This window comes from Xiphophorus maculatus, chromosome 13 (genome assembly GCF_002775205.1).
Source record: "Xiphophorus maculatus strain JP 163 A chromosome 13, X_maculatus-5.0-male, whole genome shotgun sequence".
Taxonomy (NCBI): domain Eukaryota; kingdom Metazoa; phylum Chordata; class Actinopteri; order Cyprinodontiformes; family Poeciliidae; genus Xiphophorus; species Xiphophorus maculatus.
This window is the reverse complement of record NC_036455.1, coordinates 7,836,616-7,861,138: the sequence shown is the minus strand read 5'-3', so window position 1 is coordinate 7,861,138 and position 24,523 is coordinate 7,836,616. Positions and strand designations below refer to the sequence as shown.

The following is a 24,523-nucleotide window of genomic DNA, read 5'->3' as shown; positions in this document are numbered from 1 at the left end:
TTTCAAGCCTTTTATTTATCAACTCCCAAGATAAATCCTTCACAGCTAGAAATTTTTCTGCACCTTTCACTATAATCTTGATTTTTTCAGTTTTCTGTTTCACCTGATCAGTACAATTAATAACATAAGCCATGAATAAAATTAATTTATCCATTGTAATTTCCATTCCTGACATTGTTTTTTGACTTGATTCACAATTTGGACTAGAAGACACTTGCTGATTTTTCTGAACTATTCTTTTTTCTTGAACACTTTTTGCTGCCTCTGCATAAGAAATGTTTTTAACTACTTTCAGCTGTTGAATTTCTGCTGCCTTTTTCCTTGCTTCACAACCTCCATATGCTACATTATGCTGACCACCGCAGTTACAACATTTCAACTGTACATCTGCTCCACATTCATCATATCGATGATCTCCACCACATTTAGCACATCTTTGCTTCCCTTTACACACTGATGCAATGTGACCATACCTTTGACATTTATAACAGCGCAAGGGAGGAGGAATATAAGGTCTAACAGGAAAACTCAAGAACCCAATTTTCACTTTATCAGGAAGAACATCACCTTGAAACTCCAGAAGTATCGAAAAACTTTCTATTTTCTCCCCATTCACAGATTTTAACAATCTTTTCAATCTCCGCACTTCACCACCATGTATATTTCTTTTAAGTTTTTCTAAATCTTCCTCAAGCGGAATACCTGTGATTACACCACGTGATACTCTGTTTTCTCCAACAATTTTCTTTTCACTCACAACCTTTTTACAAATGTTATCAATCTGCATGCTTTTATTCTTTTGTTCTTCAGACTTACATTTTATCAACATATTTCCATCTCGCAAGATTTTTACAAACTCAACCTCCCCTAGTTTCTTTTTTATTTCTCTAGACACTGCTATCGGACTGAGGTTTATGTTCATATCTTCCTTCCTGAATTTAAGTATTACCTTAAACTCCTCATTTACCATTTTCCTCCTAACCACTCTGTTTTCTTCATCTGAACTATATTCTTCTAAACTTCTCTTACTATTTAGATTACCAATCTCTCTATCATCTTTCGAAACTTTTTCCTTCCCTCTACCCCTTCCTCTACCTACCGTAGTCCATTCGTCAAAATCCATATCATCTTCATCACCACCCCCATCTACCTTTGTGGTCATCCCAATCCAGTCACACTCCAGTTTATGCCAACCGCCAAAATAACAAATCCCTTTGTAAAGTTGTTTCAAAAACTCTCACTCCGGGCCAACGCCGCTGTCTGTGCAGGCTCCTTGTGTCGAGTCCAAAAAGGCCTTCTTCTTTGTCTTCTTCTTCTTCGTTGGGATTTTATGACTGTCGTTCATTCATGTCATTGCATTACCGCCACCTTGTGGATCTTACGATCATCACATCTAAAGATTTCTCATACAGTGCCAGTTCTCTTTGAAAGACGTAAAATCTTTTCTTCCACTTTATCTAAATAAAACAAATACAATATTAGTATTCCAGTTTTCCACAAATCCAAAGTTAATATTGTCTTCTGATTCGTATCTCCTACATCCCGCAACATGTTTCACAGTTTCTTCACTCCACCAGATCAGAACCTTTCCTATAGTTTCCGTATATCCACAATGATCGCTGCTGCTTTGTTCGGAGTTACCGCTGGTTCCGCCCATCCTGTGGCTTATTGAGAGCCGATCAGCACCGGCTTGTTCACTGAATTGTGCGGTGCTGGTGGTCGAGTGTAAAGGACTTTTACCGGTTTTATCTATTTGATTTTTCTACCGGTATTTTAATAATAGTTTGTATTTTTTTCTTTTTTAGCTCTGAGGATTGAAGGTGGTGCGTTTGGCCCAGATGGTGGCGCCCCCTGTTGCTGTGGCTGTCCCGTGATCAACATAAATCGATGGAGGGAAATCCAAAGAGTGTGTGACGTCACGGTGTTTGGTGATTCTTTGCTCGGGAGCCTCCGATCCAGAACCTGTCAGCACCTACCGCCAAGCCTCGGCAACTCAGCTTAGTTTTTCCTAACTTCTTCTCATCTACATAGAGGTATTGTTTAATTTTACTGTTTTTATTTTAATAAATTATTATAACTTTGAAACAGTGTCTATTGCAATTCACTCTAAATTTCCCCTCTCGCTGCTCCTCTTTTTATTCAGACTTGGGAAACCCTAGTTACAGAAGTTAACAGCTGCTAGAAAAAGCAAATTAAAGTAAGATAAATGAGTACATATGAAAATAAGAAATTTAAAATCTAACAAATAGTTAAAAATTGTAATTTATACCAGGTGAGTCTTTCTCCCCTACAATGTGGACCGGTACCAGTACTGGAATGATTCTGATCCTTCAAATGATTTTAACATAACTTAGAAGTTGATGTAAAAATAATGTTTGTTTTAGCCACAAAATGATTATGCTCAGCAGCAAACAACAAATCACCAACTACAGCATAGAGCAGCTCATCCATGTAGCAGCTATGTAGCCTGACGTAAAAACATTTTGCTAGACAATGTCAAACATTGAGAAGTTTAAGTTATTGTTATCAAACCTTATCAAACACGGAGTTTTGAAGCCAAAAGTACCTCAGAAATATACAGAGCCAACCATGAGAATCAACTCGTTTAAAGTTTAAACTCAGTTTCACACAAACACAAAGACCCTATAAATGTTGGGCTGTTGAACTGGACCATTCAAGCTAATTTTCTGTTAGCAGCTTTACAAATCTTTTACATGACATTACCAAGACACATTAAAACAAACCTTTATCTTGGCTTTTTTCTATTCTTCCTTTCTTTTCTCCCTCCCTGAAGGATAAGTCCTTTTTGGAGACATTGTTTTGCTGACTTGTCTTCTGACCGGAGCTTTTCACGTTTGGATGAGGCTCATGTTACCAGCGAAGCGTGCGGTACCTACCGCGGCCACCAGGGGCCGCCAATAGCATATTGTTTCTTTCTATCGATAAAAAAATCATTTCTACATACATTATCAAATATATATTATTGTAAAAACAAACCACTTAATAGTGACATTGTGTGGTTTTGATATTATGACAGAAATTATTACTAAGAAAAATAAATAAAATCAGCTCCACTGAGGGGCCCCCTAGTGGCCCTGGGGCCCTTAGTGGCTGCTTAGTCTGCTATGCCCTGTGCCGGCTCTGGCAATCAAAGCAGGAAAATTAATTTGTGGTGAATCTTGCATTTTCCTTCAAGTACAAATCCATTTTATTTCAGTTGAAAAGATTTTAATCAGAGTAAAACTGGTTAATATAATTTGAAAGAAAACTCAATCTCATTTTACTTTAAAGACAAAACTATCACAAATACTTTTCTGCAGATTTTTTTTTAAAAAAACACTCAATTCTGTACATTCTAGTTTTGATTTTAAAAACATTTAAAATAAACCCCACTAACTGTCTCTATGGTACAGAATAATACAAATCAATCCCTCAAGTCCAATCATGTGAGAATGTTCTGGAAGGGAGTCCATGTCCGGTCAAACTCTGTTAATGCATGAAATAGTCAGTGGGCCCCCAAGCCTCTTCATCTATCAGCATCAGTACTGGCACTCCTCAGGGCTGTGTGCTGAGCCCTCTGCTCTTCATGTTGTACACACACAACATACAGTTTGACATAAACTGTAAGTTAATACAATAACATACAGTTTATCAATATTGTTTATTGATACAGAATATACCAAAAAAAACAAGAAAGCATCTCTGAAGGAAAATGTGTCATGGTTGCACATCTTTAAGTATCCAAATTATCACATTTAACAAATACAACAATTTTCAGCTTTATAGACATGAAACCCCTCCAGTCTTTCATTCTAGTTTTAAACCAAATCAGTTCTATAGTGAACCTCAACATAGAATATGTATGGAAAATACTTCTACTGCTTTTCACCTGTGTGACGCTTCAAGTGGTGAATTAAACTCACCTTGTGACGAAAACTTTCTCCACATTTCACACATGAAAACAGCTTTTCACCAGTGTGATTCATCATGTGCTGAGTTAAATTCTGTTTTTGACTAAAACCTTTTCCACAGTTCACACATGAAAAAGGCTTTTCAACTGTGTGAATCATCATGTGCTGAGGTAAATTAACTTTTTGACTAAAACCTTTTCCACAGTTCACACATGAAAACGGCTTTTCACCAGTGTGATTCATCATGTGCTGAGTTAAATTCTGTTTTTGACTAAAACCTTTTCCACAGTTCACACATGAAAAAGGCTTTTCAACTGTGTGAATCATCATGTGCTGAGGTAAATTAACTTTTTGACTAAAACCTTTTCCACAGTTCACACATGAAAACAGCTTTTCACCAGTGTGAATCATCATGTGCTGAGTTAAATTCTGTTTTTGACTAAAACCTTTTCCACAGTTCACACATGAAAAAGGCTTTTCAACTGTGTGAATCATCATGTGCTGAGGTAAATTAACTTTTTGACTAAAACTTTTTCCACAGTTCACACATGAAAACGGCTTTTCACCAGTGTGAATCATCATGTGCTGAGTTAAATTCCGTTTTTGACTAAAACGTTTTCCACAGTTCACACATGAAAACGGCTTTTCACCAGTGTGAATCATCATGTGCTGAGTTAAATTCCGTTTTTGACTAAAACGTTTTCCACAGTTCACACATGAAAACGGCTTTTCACCAGTGTGAATCATCATGTGCTGAGTTAAATTAACTTTTTGACTAAAACTTTTTCCACAATTCTCACATGAAAACGGCTTTTCACCAGTGTGAATCATCATGTGCTGAGTTAAATTAACTTTTTGACTAAAACTTTTTCCACAGTTCACACATGAAAACGGCTTTTCACCAGTGTGAATCCTCATGTGCTGAGTTAAATTAACTTTTTGACTAAAACTTTTTCCACAGTTCACACATGAAAACGGCTTTTCACCAGTGTGAATCATCATGTGAGCATCAAAAGCAGATTTGAAAGCAAAACACTTTTTACAGATGTCACATGAGAAAGGTTTTCTTCTTTCCTGATTTTGGTTCTCAGCTTCAGCAGCTTCCTGGAAGATGACTTGGTTCCTCTTTGGTTCTGATTCAGTGTGGTCTGTTTGCTCATCAACAGGAACCAACATGCAGGCATCAGTCTCCTGTTTTAATCCAATCTGTTCTTCACCCTGACTGCAGTAAACTTCTTTCTCTTCCACTTTTATCTGATGATCTTCTGGCTCTTCCTGTTCTTGTTTCACCTGCACAGGTTCTAACTCCTCCTGGTCCAGAGTGGATCTCCTCTCCTGGTTATAAACGTTACACTTCAGGGAATCTGGAGAAGAAAACAGAGAAAAAGAGTAATTGTTAACTTTACTGAAGTAAATCGTTTAAGGCAGAAATGAACAAAAAACCATTTGAAAATTCAAGAGCGTAGACAGAGATATAGATGAATCGACATATCCAGCTGACATTTGGAGAATTCTCAAATGAACGGATTTTAAACAAATACTATAAATTATATTCAAATTTCATTTTAGTCCACTTTTTTAAAAGCCCTGAGGAACTCCATCCAATCATTCGACTCATGAGCCGATGCACCGCGGTACTTCATTTGCTCTACTGTGACATCAACTGGACAATATATGTAAACTAGAAAATTTCTGAAGAAATTTAACCGGGGCCTGCCAAAGCGTGTCCGTCGGTATGGGCCCGGCGTTATCATGCTAGAAATTAGCATCGATGCTAAAGAACTCTGCAATGTAATCAATAGCATGTGGAGAATCACAAGAACGTTAAGTAAGGTGGACGTGCACCATTCAGTATGATTTAAAATTTGTCAAGGCTTTTATTTTGGAATTTTTGTTAAACTTCATTTCAAAGGGCCAAACTAATCCCATGTGTAATAGTCATTGGGTTAAATCAGTTATATAATGCTCAAAACACAAGTAGTTGATGTAAAAATATTCAAGGCTTTTATTTTGAAATTTTTGTTAAGCTTCATTTCAAAACACCAATCTAATCCTATGTGTATCAGTGCTTTGGATAAAAAATTCACATAATGCCCAAAAGAGCAAATACCTGATCTAAAAATTTTCAAGGCTTTTAATTTGAAATTTTCAGTATGCTTCATTTGAAAGGGCCAAACTAATACCATGTATAACAGTCATTGGATAAAATCAGTTATATAATGCTCAAAAGAGCAATAATCTTATGTAAAAATTATAAAGCTTTTATTTTGAAATTTTTGTTAAGCTTCATTTCAAAGGGCCAACCTAATCCCATGTATAACAGTCATTGGATAAAATCAGTTATATAATGCTCAAAAGAGCAATAATCTCATGTAAAAATTGTCAAGGCTTTTATTTTGAAAATTTTTGTTGAGCTTCATTTCAAAGGTCCAAACTAATCCCATGTATAACAGTCATTGGGTTAAATCAGTTATATAATGCTCAACAGAGCAATTACCTGATTTAAAAATTGTCAAGGCTTTTATTTTGAAATTATTATTATGCTTCATTTTAAAGTTTTGAACTAATCCCATGTGTAACAGTTACTGAGTTAAATCAGTTATATACAGCCCATAGCAGCAAGTAGTTCTAAAGGCCAGTTCAGTCCTGATCTGTTTCAACTGAGTATTCCACTATAGTTAGAACTACAGTGATGCGTATTTGTAGTCCTAATCATACGGTGGCCCTGAGGTGCAAAGCACAACAACATTAACGAAGCACAATTACAAATTCAAAAACACAACGACATTAACGAAAACACAACGACATTAACGAAAACACAACGACATTAACGAAAACACAACGACATTAACGAAAACACAACGACATTAACGAAAACACAACGACATTAACGAAAACACAACGACATTAACGAAAACACAACGACATTAACGAAAACACAACGACATTAACGAAAACACAACGACATTAACGAAAACACAACGACATTAACGAAAACACAACGACATTAACGAAAACACAACGACATTAACGAAAACACAACGACATTAACGAAAATACAACGACATTAACGAAAACACAACAACATTAACGAAAACACAACAACATTAACGAAAACACAACGACATTAACGAAAATACAACGACATTAACGAAAACACAACAACATTAACGAAAACACAACGACATTAACGAAAATACAACGACATTAACGAAAACACAACGACATTAACGAAAACACAACGACATTAACGAAAACACAACAACATTAACGAAAACACAACGGAAAAGGTATGTCCCAGTGGGAGACCTAAGAAATCGCTGATTGGACTACAACTCGTTTTACTTTTGAACCGGAAGTTATTCTGGTGTGCTTCGTTTTAATGAGAAGCGGGCATACGGTCACAATGTTTTGCCCAAACTGCGGGAAAGAGCTGGTTGAGCCGTCACCAAACTTCTGCAGCAATTGTGGCAAGAGGCTTCAACGTCAGGAAATATTTATGGAAGATACTCCACAATGTTCAAGTAAGTTAATGAGCATAAAGAAATATTTATGTTTCTTATGGATGTAGCAACTTGCTAACGTTAGTGGTCTCCAGACCGTGTCCACTGTTATTTAGTTGTTCATTGTAAATGCAGTTAAAAGTACACAAACTCGATATAATACAGCAGCATGGTATTAGCCATATATAGAAAAAGCCCATCTAGGAACAAGTGCTGCGAATTAGCTGTTGCTATTGCACTATGACGTAAACATGAGACTGCTGTTTTGTTCAGTTTGTCTATGTCGCTGTATGTCTGTCCCTACCAAATAAACCAATTAAATTAAATTAAAAATAGTAAGGTCCGTTACAGCCTTAGGCACTGCTTAAGGCTGTGGTCCGTTAAGGTCCGTTACAGCCTTAAGTAATTTGTGTCGTTCGTAATACATATCGTCTGTTTGCATGAATGTGATGTGCAACATTTTTTCTTTACTTTACTTCTAGCACAACAGCCTGTTCCATCCTGCCCTGCACCAGCCCTCAGCACCTTCCTTGAATACAGAAAAAAGAAAAATGAGGAGCGACAAAAGTATTCTCTTGGGAAAAAGGGGTTAAAGCAAAAGGAAAAAATGAAAGTTCGGGTAGGTCCGGTTTTGTTCCGACCAAAAACAAGCAGCTTTTAAGTACCATAATAGACTTGCTTAAAGAAAGTTCCAGGTAGCAAAACTATACAGAATAATTGTTTAACAGCAACAGCAAACTGTCAATTAATAACAAGTCAAAACAGTAAATCATCTACTGATTAATTATTGCATAATAATTTTCCAATCATTGTTCTGTTTGCATCAGTTCAAAAGTAAAAGCTTGAAAATGACTGATAATAGTTAATGGATCTATTTGGATGTTATTGTAACATAATACAGGAGGAATTAAAAACAAAAAGAAAACAACAGAGTATTCTCTAAAACAAAACATTGCTCAGCCTTCCGCATAATTTTGGGTTAGTGAACCTAACTAACCTTAGTTAGTGAAGTGGTAGTACTTCTAAAATAAAAATTTGCAGAAACATGTGCTTATGTGTCTGTCATAAGCAGATCTAAGATTTAATTACCCACCGTAATAATTTGCTCTGTACAACAGCTGCCAGGGAAGATGAGTATTTTTTAGCAGGAAAGATGATTGCTGTATCGATTGTACATGGGGGACCGGCACCACATTTTCTCTCAAAGAACCTGGTCAACTACATGATAGGGAATCCAAGTTTCGGCGCCACTGTTGAAGATGTTCAAGATGAGGAGATAGGGAAAGTTCTAAAGCAGGTAGGAAATGACCTAGGTTTAGGAAATAGATTTATTGTATGCCAACTGGAGATTATTTTCACGTTCAGATTAAGATTAGGAAATTATTATAACAAAATAGTAATTTCGTTTTCTCAAAGCTTGACAAATCTTTTTGTTTTGAAAGGCCTGATTTCAGCCTATCTCAAGAAATGTGAAATCACAATTGCACAAAATGTTTATGCTATTTTTGTATTCATAACGAAGAAGTTGTCTAATTGATAGTTCTGTACTTCTTCTTATAATAAACTGCTTGTTTTATAGGTCCTGGAAGCTGAATCAGATGAATCTCTGCTAAATATAATTTTTCAAAACAGCGGGATGTTCCAAACTGCTGGTTGCTTCAGAAGTGTGAAGACTTCTGAGAAGAAAGCTTTTGTAGAGGAGTATCTCAGATGGTACATCCTTGACAGAAACCACAGTGCCATTCAACGGTAATTACTAAACAGTGAGCTATTAATATTATATTATGTTATAAAGATTTTAAAACTATTCTAAAGTTCGATGCTCAATACTCAAGATCAATGACATATTTCCAGTTGTTCACACCTGCCACTGATATCATGACGTTGTAATTTACTATGAAAAACTAATTGGGTATAAAAAATTGTGATCAAATTATAGATATGAAATTACTTGATCAGATATCAAATTTAACAAGCTTCTTTCCTTAATTGATTTTGTTTTTTATCGTTGGTTGTTAACCTCTTTGTGTGTCCTTCTGAAAAATTATGTGAAATGTTGTAATATATTGAGCAATACTTTCCAAATTCTGAGTTTCACCACTTTTATCATCCATTCAGAATTTTATGTACAATAGGTATAATCTTCTTTTGTCATCATAAATATATATATATATTTAATCATTGTCAGATTAATCATAGGTATGGCACATAAATAATTTTTCAATGTGATTTCTAAAAATATACTGTTGCATGACACAATTTTGTTTTTTTTGCACAGTGAAAACATTTTTTTTTAAAGTTTGAAATGATACATTTTTACTTTTAATGATGATTTTTGAGCACTGTGAAAGGTTAGCTTTACTTTGTATATTTAATTTTCTTTTCTTTTTAGACATATTGTACTACAATGTGGTTCACATTTACACAGGACTTAGAATACTTCATATCTATGCTATGAATAAAGTGCAGTGCGTATGTTTTTATCCTCAACAGATTCAAAGATGGACTGGCAAGTCTGGGGTTTTTCCAGTGTCCTGTCCCCAGTCCTATGTTTCTCTGCCAAGGCCCTGACTGCTTCAGACTTGGAGACCATGTTCAAACCAGATCTCAGCCCAGTAGGAACCAATAGGCGGCAAAAGGAGGGCAAAACAATCGTCTTCTGGGCAGATTATTTGCTTGATTGCGAAGGTTAGTAAGGACAGATTGTGTTTTATTCTAAAATTGTTTTTTTTCCTTTGTTTTATTAGGAGGAAAGCATACATAAAAATTAATCATTTGTGCAATGCATTATCTATTAACTACATTGTTTTTAATTTTTCAGAGAAAAACACTGCTGTATGTCTAGAGGAAGTCCTGATGTTTGCTACAGGTCTGACAGCGATTCCACCAGCAGGCATGATGCCATCCCCACATCTTGAGTTTTTGAGTGATTCACCCTTTCCTGTTGCAAACACCTGTGCAAATATACTGAAACTGCCACTTTTGGAATCTTACGCTGCTTTTAGGGCTAACATGGACTTTGGAATACAAAATGCTCCGGGATTCGGATGCTACTGAAACTGAAAGAAGAGATTTCTTGGCAGTCTTGTTCTAATGCTGTTGGCATTCTGCTAATTTTGTGAATGCGAATACAGGGTCCATGTTGTTCTCCATTTCTGGGTGGCAAAGCCTTGCCATAATTTCTGAAAAGATTAGATAATATGATGTCCTTTTCAAAGTGATAGCTTTGAAAGGGACATCAGCTCATGAAGTCAACAATCCGTTAGGGCAAATTCTGTATTTTTTTTTAGAGTGGTGTATGTCTGGTTTAGGTTCACGGTCCGGGCATTTCTAATATGTCCATAATATAGTTTTTTTGTATCATCTTTAAAGGGGATACACTCGGCTTTCATTTAAGCCAAGTTTTGAATCTGACCAACTCAGGTCACCAGAGCTTGTTAAAACAAAATAATATGAATCCTTTTCGCTTAACCAAAAACATTGTTTGTAATCCAATGGTATCTAGGGACACAAGAGTTGACAACTGAAATACTCAGACTAAGAAATCCTGAAATGTACCAAATCTATACTACCATGCAGTCATGTTTTTATGTGGTTATTATGGATTACATAATGGTAGGCTAATCTAAAAAACAGTATATGGTATACATTTCCAGATTTCTTAGTCTGAGTATTTCAGTTGTCAACTCTTGTGTCCCTGATGTCCCTGGATACCACTGGACTAAAAACAATGTTTCTTGGTAAGGCAAAAAGAGTTTGTGTTATTTCTGTTTAACAAGCTGTGGTGACCTCTGAGTTGGTCAGATTCGAAGCTTGGCTTAAATGAAAGCCGAGTGTATTCCCTTTTAAAATGATACAAAATTTTATATTGTAGAGCTTTGACAAATGCCCGTATCGTGAGCCTAAACCAGACATACACCAGTCTCAAATAACAGAATTTGCCCAAAGGGATTGTTGACTTCATGAGCTGATAACTATGAATAAACTGCCACTTTAGAAGGGCTATCCTTCTAAAGTGGCAGTTTATTCATAGTTATCAGCATGATTTCATATGATTTTGCTATCATATGAAAATATCTAAAAATAGATAATATTTTATGTTATATGTTCTTACCATAACAATGAGTTTTCATTTGAGTAAAATGAACAGGACACAAAATATATAAAAAAAAATTTATTCAGGTTGTTTGTGTCTACAGCCTTGCTATGTGTTTGAGGAATAAATACAGTTCCATAGCTGACTCCCAGTTTTGTGACTGCTGTTGTCCATGTTGTTGCATGACTTGCTGTAGGTATTCCTCGATGTCTTTATCACCACACAACTCTGTCACCTGACTTGCTTCTGGGAAAACATCCAGATCACTGTCCTCAACAGGAAATCCACAATCTCTTGAACCATATCTGCAAAGTCAGAATATAATTAGTAATAGAATTGTGACAGATATTTTATATATTTAGTACAAGTACTTGTAATTGTCTGTTTTTTTTTTGGGGGGGGGGGGGGGGGGGGGGGGGGGTTGCTGGCTGTGTGACACAGTATAAGTGAGCACTATCAGTGACAGCTTATACAGTGTATCACAAAGTGAGTACACCCCTCACATTTCTGCAGATATTTAAGTATATATTTTTATGGGATAACACTGACAAAATGATGCTTTGACACAATGAAAAGTAGTCTGAGTGCAGCTTATATAAGAATGTAAATTTATTCTTCCCGCAAACTAACTATATACAGCCATTAATGTCTAAACTAATGGCAACTAATGTGAGTACACCCTTAGTGAAGATTTCTATAGTGTCAATATTTTGTGTGGCCACCATTATTTACCAAAACTGCCTTAACTCTCCTGGGCTTGGAGGACATGTCAAAGATGTTTTAATGGGTTTAGGTGTGGAGACATGCTTGGCAAGTCCATCACCTTCACCCTCAGCCTCTTCAGTAAAGCAGTGGTCGTCTTAGAGGTGTGTTTGGGGGCTTTATCATGCTGGAACGCTACTCTGTGACCCAGTTTCCAGAGGGAAGGGATCATGCTCTGCTTCAGTATTTCACAGTACATATTCGGGCTCATGAAATGTAACTCCCCAACACCTGCTACACTCCTGCAGCCCGAGACCATGGCATTCCCACCACCATGCTTGACTGTAGGCATCACACACTTCTCTTTGTACTCCTCACCTGACAGCTGCCACACATGCTGGAGACCATCTGAACCAAACAAATTAATTTTGGTCTCATCAGACCATAAGACCTGGTTCCAATAATCCATGTCCTTTGTTGATATGTCTTCAGCAAACTGTTTGCGGGCTGTCTTGTGTACAGACTTAAGAGCTTCCTTCTGGGGTGACAGCCATGCAGACTAATTTGATGTAGTGTGCGGCGTTTGGTGAGTACTCTTAGGGACCTCTTAGGGGTGTACTCACTTTTGTTGCTGGTGGTTTAGACATCAATGCCTTTACATAGAGTTATTTTGTGGGAAGAATACATTTACACTGTTATATAAGCTGTAATCAGACTACTTTTCATTGTGTCAAAGTGTCATTTTGTTGGTGTCATCCCATATACTTGAATACCTGCAGAAATGTGAGGGGTGTACTTACTTTTGTGATACACTATACATTAACAGTTATAGGTTACTTGTACATAGATAATAGATGTCCTAACTTGTGCTAACAGCACTTCTGCATTATTATGTAATGTCAAGCATTATTTCTATTTGTGAAGATGTCAATTACCTGTGAGGCAAGAGATAGAGTTCGTTTGGAATCCCCCCAGGACATGATGCAAGTCTGCTTGGCCGGATCCTGTGGTTATTCCAGAGATTTTTGCATTCATCCAGGTCTTTCTGCAGAACTCTGGTGAAGCAGAATCTGAGCAAGCACTGGTGCTCAACACTTCCGTTGAAGTTTCCGGAGTCTCTTAAATCTCCAAACAAGTCCATCCAAAACTGAGACCTGAGGATACATTGAATTAGAAACGGTTCTGTTCTTTTTCATATTAAAATGATTAAAAGATTGTCTGTCTTTCTCCATGTCCATAACATTGAAAGCATGCTCTAAATCTATGTCAAACTGAATATCGCATCCTAATTTTCCACGTACAAACTAAAAATCTGTATAGCATCTGTAACCAAACAATGGAAAATTCTAATTTGGAAACAAAATATTTGCTAAAGCCTTATGAAAATAAATGTTTGAAACTAATTCAATATGGCATGTTAACTGGCAAAACGACAGCTATGTGACTGCCAACTCCATAGGCACTTCCTATGGAGTTGCCATGACAACAATAAACAAACCACAAGCTTAGAAGTAGCTTTCACCTCATCCCTTATTTATAAACAGTAAAAGTATGTAACGTCTATTACTCCATAACGATTTTTGAGTACTCTACCCACCTGTGTGTAATACTAAAATTAATATCACAAATATGTATTGTAGTACTTACTGCAGAACCTGCAAAATTTGCTTAACTAACATAGAGCTTACGTGTACTGTATGTTACTAAAGTCACCAGAACCTTGTTTTTCACACGAAGAGTTTGGACCTACTTTACAAATCGTTTTTAAACTCAGACTGTATGCTTCCACAGATTTCAGACCGTGATCAGCTTTTGCTGTACTTGACATCTGAAAAACACATATGTACCCACCTTCCTCTTCTGAAAAAAGACCACCATGACTCGATGCGTTGATTCCCTGTGGATGATCCGTAACTGTGGCTTGATGACCCAGCATAATAATCCGTATGCGCATGGCGGAGGGTACACTGTATTGCTGCCACAGTCCCGTTCTCTGTGCCGAGGTCTGTTCGTAGTCTCATTGGTATCACTCCAAGACTCTTGACACAGTTTATATAATGCTGGGCAATGACAGAAGGATTGTTGTTTGTTGCCCCACAAACAAGCCACATCATTCTTCTCGAAAATCCATCAATGCATCCTGAGACGGCCAAGCCGAATGGCTTCAGTTTGTCGTAGCCGTCTACATGCCATATGTAATTGGGCCCCATAGAGTGATAGGTGCGCCTTGTAAATCTCCTGCGAGTCCTCAGAGCGATGCCTTGAGGGTTCAGCTGCCTCAGCAGTCTCATTACAACATCACGTTTGACACACAGGTTGTGTTTTTGTTTGAGAACTTGCCACATGGTCCGATAGCCAAATAATTGCCCTGGTCCTCTCAGCTCGGCCATAATGGCACGCCTCACTTCCCGAAGTGGAGAGTAGTTGCCTCTTCTATGTAGCCCCGCTTCTTTTAAATAAGTCTTTAGTGAACGCATACTAACTGACACTTTGTGGTTAGTCCGAAGCATGTCCAGTATCACCTCATATGTATGTCCTGAGTCAAAAGACTCTCGAATAGCAGTAGTAAGGTTTGGATCACCGAGAACATTCATGTTATTAAAAAACACGTTGTAGCCAGAATAACTTCCGGTTCAAAAGTAAAACGAGTTGTAGTCCAATCAGCGATTTCTTAGGTCTCCCACTGGGACATACCTTTTCCGTTGTGTTTTCGTTAATGTTGTTGTGTTTTCGTTAATGTCGTTGTGTTTTCGTTAATGTCGTTGTGTTTTCGTTAATGTCGTTGTGTTTTCGTTAATGTCGTTGTGTTTTCGTTAATGTCGTTGTGTTTTCGTTAATGTCGTTGTGCTTCGTTAATGTTGTTGTGCTTTGCACCTCAGGGCCACCGTATAATCAGCAGCCAATAGCCTCTTGAGTTCCGTTGCTATGGTAAATAATTTTCTCAGCAAAGTGTGAACTGTTAGTGAGAGAGGCTGGGGCAGAGAATACTCTCTTTGAGCCAGCCAGTTTTACTGAAAAAAAGCATTGAAAACAACTCCTTTCCATTCGGGAACCGTAATACATATTCAAAAACCGTTTGAAGCGTATGACAGGGCAATGTGTCTTCTGCGATAGTCCCGAGATTCATATCTCTACCTCACTCAGAGCATTTACAGCGATGAGAGAAAGAAATGGTTTGCCCAGATCTGAAATGTTTGAGAAATATATGGGAGAGAGCCTGAGACAGCCTCAGAAAATCCTGTCAAAATGACTTTGCTCTGAAGCACCGTGACAGAAAACCGTACGGTCTAGATAAATTTCGAAAACATTTTACCGGAGCAGACATGCGTATCAATGTCAGGACTGATTTTGATACCAATCGTGCGATATTTGTGGGCGTGATGGCGATTTCAAAATTATTTTGGGGTGAAAAATTCTCTTCATTTCTCACTCTAGCGGAGATCTAAAGGCCCTGACTCTCACTCTAATTTTAGGAAAAATGAAAAACTTTGGGTCGCTTAGAGACAAATTGTGGACAAACCGTAATTGGTATTGACGAGCCGTCTTCACTTTCGAAGAGATCACAGACGTATCTACAAAATGAAATTTGAATGGCATTTCTACGTGAATTCGTGACGACACAGAAAATCCTCAAAAACAGGGTATTTGAAGGATTTTTCCCATTGACTTATAATGGGGGTTTTTTCGTAGTTTTTTGCGAATTATGTCGCCATGTTAACCCCGAATCCCACCAAAAGTAATAGCTCCAATGGCGTGAATTTTCTGCACGTTTTGATACCTCATTTGTAGGTGTGCACGCAGCGGTATGAGCCGCATTAACGGTTACGGATGAAAAATAAAGAATTGGGAGAATAGTAATAGGTTCCTGCCATTGCTTTGCATGGCAGGCCCCAAATAGGCAACGTGAAAACAACACGAAGCTTTACAATGAATAAACAAGTTTAAAATGTTTGTGATTCTGATACATAAATTCTGATTAATCTGGTTGTATGAAACAATGGCTGGATCCAAAAGAAAACTTGAAACAAATAGAAAAGAGGGTTGTGATTGGCTTGTTACTCGCTATGTCACCAGGGACAACGATTTATTACTAAAAAATAAAAACTTTAACTGCTCAGGTTTAGGTGAGTTCTCTGTCTTACCCGCTTCATTACTCAACACATCACTAATGAAAAGTTTGATCTTTGTTATTTGCTTGTCAAACGGGAAAAAATAAACTATAAAAGCAATTTTCAAGTTTTTTGGACATTGAACTTCTTTTATTTATGTAACTGGGTGGTATATTAGTTGAAAAATGTGTTTACATGAAGTAGCTGTAAATTCCCACCCATATTGGGCCCATGAATGCACCTTTGCCCATAGTCATTGTGCCCCTTTTCCCCATAGACTATAAATAAACGCCTCATGGACCGCTCTTGCCTATTGTTACTGAAGAGATTTAAGGCGGCCATCTTGGAGCGGTCGACCGTTCCACTCAGCTTTATGTTTAACAGACTCAATGATGTATCAGCGCATTTATCAATCATAACTCACTAAATACTAAACAGATATTCACCAATTTTTCTGTAGACCTTATTAAAATGTTAGCAAGATTTACAAGGAAATGATTTTTAAAGTATTTTTGAATGACTGATATAAGGTTGAGCATATTTAACAATTCTTAGTGGGGAAAACAGAATAGAGTCAGAATAGAATGTGTTGATATTTCTGTATTATGATTATTTTACAAAGCACACAACCAGTCATAATTTTTAAATATGTTATTTAGTAATATCAATACATATTCATATAAATATACAAACACAAAATAATACAATCAGAGAGAAATAAAGATGCTTAAATAATTATTAATGCTGAATAATATGCACTAAACTACACATATTTATATGGACGTGCGTATATACATAATATCTATATAGGTTTTATTCATGTTTTCCAGCTGAGGAGGAGCTTAAGAGAGATTCAGCAGCTGAGATTCATCAGTGCAGTGAATCCGTCTCTCCTTAAAGACATTCCCCACTTCTTCCTCACATGGTCTTTATGAAACCTTCAAAACAAAAACAGGAGCTATTTTACTTTAGACAGAGTGAAAGAATTCCATATAAATAAGAGTCTTTGCCACCTTGTGTGGAATAATCTAAATCAAGGTTAGGGAATAATTAAAACTTAAGATTTACAAAATCTCGGTTAGCCTTCATAGCGGGGCTGAACCCCGGTATTACACTAAGCTGATAGCTAATATTAGCTGTTGTTTTGTCAGTGGACATAAATACAGTATAGTAATATTCTAATCACAAAATATAAACTGTAATATGTCCATCTTACTTGTGAAACGTTATCGTCCGAGATCTCGCGTCATTAGTCTGTCGATCTGAACACAAATATCTGGCAGTGCTGAGGCATCTTCTGCTGTTTTGGTTTAGCCAAGTAGGAGGGACGACCGTTCCAAGATGGCCGCCGTATTTCCTACGCCAGAGCAGCCATGCGGGGTCTACTCATTATATTATGTCTATGCTTTTCCCCACCTTCACTTCCGGTTCACAGCATTGTCGGGCTTATTAGTGCAGATAGGCACCGGGTGTGGCAGCCAAGCTATGAGTGTTGTTGTGTGCAGTTGGATGTCTGTCGGATGAGCGCTGGCGCCGCAGGATCATCAATATATGTGCTGCTGGTAGGATAAATGGATTTTTGATGTGGCACTTATGGCTGGTTCTGTGTAACGTCAGTGTCGCTTTTTATATTGTTGCTACTAGGCCTGTCACGATAACAAATTTTGCTGAACGATTAATCGTCTCAAAAATTATTGCGATAAACGATAATATTGTTTGAAGACCATTTTACACTGATTTAATGGAAATGACGTAATAATGCATGCGATTTCCTGCCAAAGATAGATACACTTTATTTTCAAAAGAACACTAAACACTGGAACTGATGAACAAAACAAAACAACCAAAACCATAAATAACATGGATTCTCAGTCTCCATTAATAAAAAATCTACTTGAACAAAAATTAAACAACATAAAGCCAAAGTGGAAATAAATACTGCATTCAACCAAAAGAGTGCAGATTATAAAGTCTGTATATCATGTTGCCCTATAGTAATAATTAGATTTAAATAGAGAAGATGGGCACATCGACTACCCGATGCAATAGTTCACACTACACAATCCCCCCCTCTCCATACGACAATTTTAGAACGTTGATCGTTCTCTAAGATTGTCGCTTGCGATTTCGTAACCGATCATCCTGTAGTGTGTGGTGTGTGCTACTAATTTGGTTTGCAGTTGTTTTAAGTCTCAGACTGCTCCTAGTGTTTGTTCTGGGTTGCTGTGCTTCATTGGGTTTTAAATTAGAATAATAAAGTCTATTTTTAATATTATAAAAGTATGTATAAATAAAATATATTTTGTATACTACTTCTGTTTCATAATTGTAAGCCAGACTTGCCTGGGTACTTTTAATAGGGAGAGCCTAGGCCACTTGATATTATTTGAAACTCCACGTCGTCTGTCACGATCCGGGTTTTCTCATGTGTTACACCTACGTATGAAACATCACCTCAATGCAGCAGTGGCTTGTTGATTGGACTTTTATATGAGGTTTAGTTTGACAGATAATAACACCTCTATTATTGTTTCATGCTGTTTGCTTTGCAAGGCTTTACTAGCTTATATATGCACGTTCCAATTAGTAATTACCTGAGATCATTGGACGAAGCTGAAGTTGGTTTCCGATTCCAGCTTCTGATTCAGCAAATGGCTAAAGGGCGAGTCCACTTAATTTTTCACTACCTTCCACATCTTTAATAGAGTCTAGTTTAAAAACTACAACAGCTAGACTCTTCTGACCTGGACTGGGTTAATCTGCTCTCACAGCAGAATATTTATAACCATGTTTCTGATTTGTGAAACTTCAATAAAGGTTGATTTCACCACTTTTTAATCTCTGTTATAGTATAACTGCTCAAATTCCCAAACTACCATAACACCTAAACTCTTGAAACCTGGACAAGATTATTTTCAACTAACAGCAGAATATTTAAAACCATCTTTGTGATTTGTGAAACTTTTATCCGATTTGTGGAACTTCAATAAAATGCCGTTTTTACCCATCTTTGCATCCAGCTCATATTAAAACTGCTCTAATGCCAAAACTACAACAACTACGTATTTCAAACTTGGACTAGATTATTCTTCTCTAATAGCAGAATATTTTAATTCATGTTTGGGATTTGTGAAACTTCACTAAAGCTTACATTACTATTCACACTTGTTCCATGCAGTTTTTTAAAATTCCAATTCAATTCTAATTCAAAACCACTTTATTAATCCTAATGGGAAATTAAATGTTGGTGTTACTCATGAATTCTTCCAAGAGTTATTGTAGATGGAGATGGTTGTTGGAAGGAAAGATCTTCTGCAGCCGTCTGTTACATAAAGTTTCACAAATCAGAAAAAAGTTTCACAAATCCCAAACATGGATTTAAATATTCTGCTATTAGAGCAGAATAATCCAGTCCAGGTTTTGAAGAGTGTAGTTCTTGCAGTTTTTAAACCAGAGTCTATTAAAGATGCGAAAGGAAGTGAAAAATTAGGTGGAATCGGAAACCAACTTCAGCTTCGTGTAGTTAAAGGAGGAAAAGCCATAAAAGGTCATTTTATTTCTACATCAATAAGCCATTTTCACAGCGTAATTGTGATTCCTGCGTTCATTTACCGGTTAACAAAACATTTATACGGGAAAAGAACATTTACTAAAATGATCCTCATACAGAAAGGTGCAGACATTTAGACCTTAACCTGCATCCAAACGCTGGTGGTTCCTACCTATTCGGTGTAAGATTATCTGGGGCCTCCGGGAGAAATCCAGCAGTCTGCGATGATCATCCATCTCTTCCTCCGACTTGACGATGATTTCTTTAAACTCTGTGAATGTTTCTTCAGCAGCAGTTAACGGCTCGTTGATAAACTCGTTTAGAGAAACAGTCGAACATTCAACCAAACAGACCATGCGCCATTTTCTTTGTCTTCTTCTTCATCTTCTTCTTTGGGATTTTATGACTGTCGTTCATTCATGTCATTGCATTACCGCCACCTTGTGGATCTTACGATCATCACATCTAAAGATTTCTCATACAGTGCCAGTTCTCTTTGAAAGACGTAAAATCTTTTCTTCCACTTTATCTAAATAAAACAAATACAATATTAGTATTCCAGTTTTCCACAAATCCAAAGTTAATATTGTCTTCTGATTCGTATCTCCTACATCCCGCAACATGTTTCACAGTTTCTTCACTCCACCAGATCAGAACCTTTCCTATAGTTTCCGTATATCCACAATGATCGCTGCTGCTTTGTTCGGAGTTACCGCTGGTTCCGCCCATCCTGTGGCTTATTGAGAGCCGATCAGCACCGGCTTGTTCACTGAATTGTGCGGTGCTGGTGGTCGAGTGTAAAAGACTTTAAACGGTTTTATCTATTTGATTTTTCTACCGGTATTTTAATAATAGTTTGTATTTTTTTCTTTTTTAGCTCTGAGGCTTGAAGGTGGTGCGTTTGGCCCAGATGGTGGCGCCCCCTGTTGCTGTGGCTGTGTCAATGTCAAACATTGAGAAGTTTAAGTTATTGTTATCAAACCTTATCAAATACGGAGTTTTGAAGCCAAAAGTACCTCAGAAATATACAGAGCCAACCATGAGAATCAACTCGTTTAAAGTTTAAACTCAGGTTCACACAAACACAAAGACCCTATAAATGTTGGGCTGTTGAACTGGACCATTCAAGCTAATTTTCTGTTAGCAGCTTTACAAATCTTTTACATGACATTACCAAGACACATTAAAACAAACCTTTATCTTGGCTTTTTTCTATTCTTCCATATTGTTTCTTTCTATCAATAAAAAAAACGTACATTATCAAATATACGTATATATTATTGTAAGAACAAACCACTTAATAGTGACATTGTGTGGTTTTGATATTATGACAGAAATTATTACTAAGAAAAATAAATAAAATCAGCTCCACTGAGGGGGCCCCCTAGTGGCCCTGGGGCCCTTAGTGGCTGCTTAGTTTGCTATGCCTTGTGCCGGCTCTGGCAATGAAAGCAGGAAAATTAATTTGTGGTGAATCTTGCATTTTCCTTCAAGTGCAAATCCATTTTATTTCATTTGAAAAGATTTTAATCAGAGTAAAACTGGTTAATATAATTTGAAAGAAAACTCAATCTCATTTTACTTTAAAGACAAAACTATCACAAATACTTTTTTGCAGATTTAAAAAAAAAACACTCAATTCTGTACATTCTAGTTTTGATTTTAAAAACTACAAAAATAAACCCCACTAACTCTCTCTATTGTACAGAATAATACAAATCAATCCCTCAAGTCCAATCATGTGAGAATGTTCTGGAAGGGAGTCCATGTCCGGTCAAACTCTGTTAATGCATGAAATAGTCAGTGGGCCCCCAAGCCTCTTCATCTATCAGCATCAGTACTGGCACTCCTCAGGGCTGTGTGCTGAGCCCTCTGCTCTTCACGTTGTACACACACAACATACAGTTTGACATAAACTGTATGTTAATACAACAACATACAGTTTATCATTATTTTTTTTGATACAGAATATACCAGAAAGAACAAGAAAGCATCTCTGAAGGGAAATGTATCATGGTTGCACATCTCCAAGTATCCAAATGATCACATTTAACAAATACAACAATTTTCAGCTTTATAGACATGAAACCCCTCCAGTCTTTCATTCTAGTTTTAAACCAAATCAGTTCTATAGTGAACCTCAACATAGAACATGTATGGAAAATACTTCTACTGCTTTTCACCTGTGTGACGCCTCAAGTGGTGAATTAAACTCACCTTGTGACGAAAACTTTTTCCACAGTTCACACATGAAAACGGCTTTTCACCAGTGTGAATCCTCATGTGCTTAGTTAAATCCTGTTTTTGACTAATACTTTTTCCACATTTCACACATGAAAACGGCTTTTCACCAGTGTGAATCATCATGTGCTGAGTTAAACTAAGTTTTTTACTAAAACGTTTTCCACAGTTCACACATGAAAACGGCTTTTCACCAGTGTGAGTCATCATGTGCTGAGTTAAATTCTGTTTTTGACTAAAACCTTTTCCACAGTTCACACATGAAAAAGGCTTTTCACCAGTGTGAATCATCATGTGCTGAGTTAAATTCTGTTTTTGACTAAAACCTTTTCCACAGTTCACACATGAAAAAGGCTTTTCACCAGTGTGAATCATCATGTGCTGAGTTAAACTAAGTTTTTGACTAAAACTTTTTCCACAGTTCACACATGAAAACGGCTTTTCACCAGTGTGAATCCTCATGTGCCGAGTTAAAACCTGTTTTTGACAAAAACCTTTTCCACAGGTCACACATGAAAACGGCTTTTCACCAGTGTGAATCATCATGTGCTGAGTTAAATGCCGTTTGCGACTAAAACCTTTTCCACAGTTCACACATGAAAACGGCTTTTCACCAGTATGAATCATCATGTGCCGAGTTAAAACCTGTTTTTGACTAAAACCTTTTCCACATTTCACACATGAAAACGGCTTTTCACCAGTGTGAATCATCATGTGCTGAGTTAAAACCTGTTTGTGACTAAAACCTTTTCCACAGTTCACACATGAAAACGGCTTTTCACCTGTGTGAATCATCATGTGCTGAGTTAAATGCTGTTTGCGACTAAAACCTTTTCCACAGTTCACACATGAAAACGGCTTTTCACCAGTATGAATCATTATGTGCCGAGTTAAATGCTGTTTTTGACTAAAACCTTTTCCACATTTCACACATGAAAACGGCTTTTCACCAGTGTGAATCATCATGTGCTGAGTTAAAACCTGTTTGTGACTAAAACCTTTTCCACAGTTCACACATGAAAACGGCTTTTCACCAGTGTGAATCATCATGTGCCGAGTTAAACTAAGTTTTTGACTAAACCTTTTTCCACATTTCACACATGAAAACGGCTTTTCACCAGTGTGAATCATCATGTGCTGAGTTAAACTAAGTTTTTTACTAAAACTTTTTCCACAGGTCACACATGAAAACGGCTTTTCACCAGTGTGAATCCTCATGTGCTGAGTTAAACTAAGTTTTTGACTAAACCTTTTTCCACATTTCACACATGAAAACGGCTTTTCACCAGTGTGAATCATCATGTGCTGAGTTAAACTAAGTTTTTTACTAAAACGTTTTCCACAGTTCACACATGAAAACGGCTTTTCACCAGTGTGAATCATCATGTGCTGAGTTAAATGATGTTTTTGACTAAAACCTTTTCCACAGTTCACACATGAAAAAGGCTTTTCACCAGTGTGAATCCTCATGTGCTGAGTTAAATGATGTTTTTGACTAAAACCTTTTCCACAGTTCACACATGAAAACGGCTTTTCACCAGTGTGAATCATCATGTGCAGAGTTAAATTCCGTTTTTGACTAAAACCTTTTCCACAATTCACACATGAAAACGGCTTTTCACCAGTGTGAATCATCATGTGCAGAGTTAAATTCCGTTTTTGACTAAAACCTTTTCCACAGTTCACACATGAAAACGGCTTTTCACCAGTGTGAATCCTCATGTGCAGAGTTAAATGCTGTTTTTGACTAAAACTTTTTCCACAGTTCACACATGAAAACGGCTTTTCACCCGTATGAGTTCTCATGTGAGCATCAAAATCAGATTTGAAAGCAAAACACTTTTTACAGATGTCACATGAGAAAGGTTTTCTTCTTTCCTGATTTTGGTTCTCAGCTTCAGCAACTTCCTGGAAGATGTCTTGGTTCCTGTTTGGTTCTGATTCAATGTGGTCTGTATGCTCATCAACAGGAACCAACATGCAGGTATCAGTCTCCTGTTTTAATCCAATCTGTTCTTCAGCCTGACTGCAGTAAACTTCTTTCTCTTCCACTTTTATCTGATGATCTTCTGGCTCTTCCTGTTCTTGTTTCACCTGCACAGGTTCTAACTCCTCCTGGTCCAGAGTGGATCTCCTCTCCTGGTTACAAACGTTACACTTCAGGGAATCTGGAGAAGAAAACAGAGAAAAAGAGTAATTGTTAACTTTACTGAAGTAAATCGTTTAAGGCAGAAATGAACAAAAAACCATTTGAAAATTCAAGAGCGTAGACAGAGATATAGATGAATCGACATATCCAGCTGACATTTGGAGAATTCTCAAATGAACGGATTTTAAACAAATACTATAAATTATATTCAAATTTCATTTTAGTCCACATTTTTAAAAGCCTTGAGGAACTCCATCCAATC

The 24,523-nt window shown here is 37.0% G+C and overlaps 3 protein-coding genes across 3 annotated transcripts; 1 reads left to right on the top strand and 2 right to left on the bottom strand.

Annotated features, from left to right (window-relative positions):
* Positions 1–4,103: 4,103 nt before the first annotated feature.
* Positions 4,104–4,901, bottom strand: LOC111610472 (gastrula zinc finger protein XlCGF8.2DB-like; the record flags this gene model as incomplete). Its single annotated transcript, XM_023344702.1, has 2 exons — positions 4,104–4,357; positions 4,442–4,901. Coding segments are annotated over 2 exons (714 nt in total), but the record flags the coding sequence as incomplete, so codon positions are not given.
* Positions 4,902–7,139: 2,238 nt separating this feature from the next.
* On the top strand, positions 7,140–10,764 carry LOC111610466 (G2/M phase-specific E3 ubiquitin-protein ligase-like). The gene is made up of 3 exons (XM_023344696.1): positions 7,140–8,711; positions 8,994–9,163; positions 9,908–10,764. Exons 1-3 carry the CDS (start codon positions 8,568–8,570, stop codon positions 10,041–10,043), a joined length of 450 nt encoding a protein of 149 aa, XP_023200464.1. The 5' UTR covers positions 7,140–8,567; the 3' UTR covers positions 10,044–10,764.
* An 835-nt stretch (positions 10,765–11,599) lies between these two features.
* LOC111610438 lies at positions 11,600–14,968 on the bottom strand. Its single transcript, XM_023344663.1, has 3 exons — positions 14,064–14,968; positions 13,148–13,366; positions 11,600–11,815 (listed from the first exon to the last, which is right to left on the bottom strand). The coding sequence occupies exons 1-3, from the start codon at positions 14,804–14,806 to the stop codon at positions 11,608–11,610; spliced, it is 1,170 nt and encodes a 389-aa protein (XP_023200431.1). The 5' UTR covers positions 14,807–14,968; the 3' UTR covers positions 11,600–11,607.
* Between the last annotated feature and the right edge of the window lie 9,555 nt (positions 14,969–24,523).

Bases quoted from the DNA above. Each gene is read 5' to 3' on its own strand.
- LOC111610466 (XM_023344696.1), top strand. From the start codon at position 8,568: ATGATTGCTGTATCGATTGTACATGGGGGACCGGCACCACATTTTCTC. The intron at 8,712-8,993 runs GTAGGAAATGAC...CTTGTTTTATAG, and splicing joins TAGGGAAAGTTCTAAAGCAG to GTCCTGGAAGCTGAATCAGA. The intron at 9,164-9,907 runs GTAATTACTAAA...TATCCTCAACAG, and splicing joins AACCACAGTGCCATTCAACG to ATTCAAAGATGGACTGGCAA.
- LOC111610438 (XM_023344663.1), bottom strand. From the start codon at position 14,806: ATGAATGTTCTCGGTGATCCAAACCTTACTACTGCTATTCGAGAGTCT. The intron at 13,367-14,063 runs GTGGGTACATAT...ATGTATCCTCAG, and splicing joins TCTTTTTTCAGAAGAGGAAG to GTCTCAGTTTTGGATGGACT. The intron at 11,816-13,147 runs GTAATTGACATC...CTGACTTTGCAG, and splicing joins CTCTATCTCTTGCCTCACAG to ATATGGTTCAAGAGATTGTG.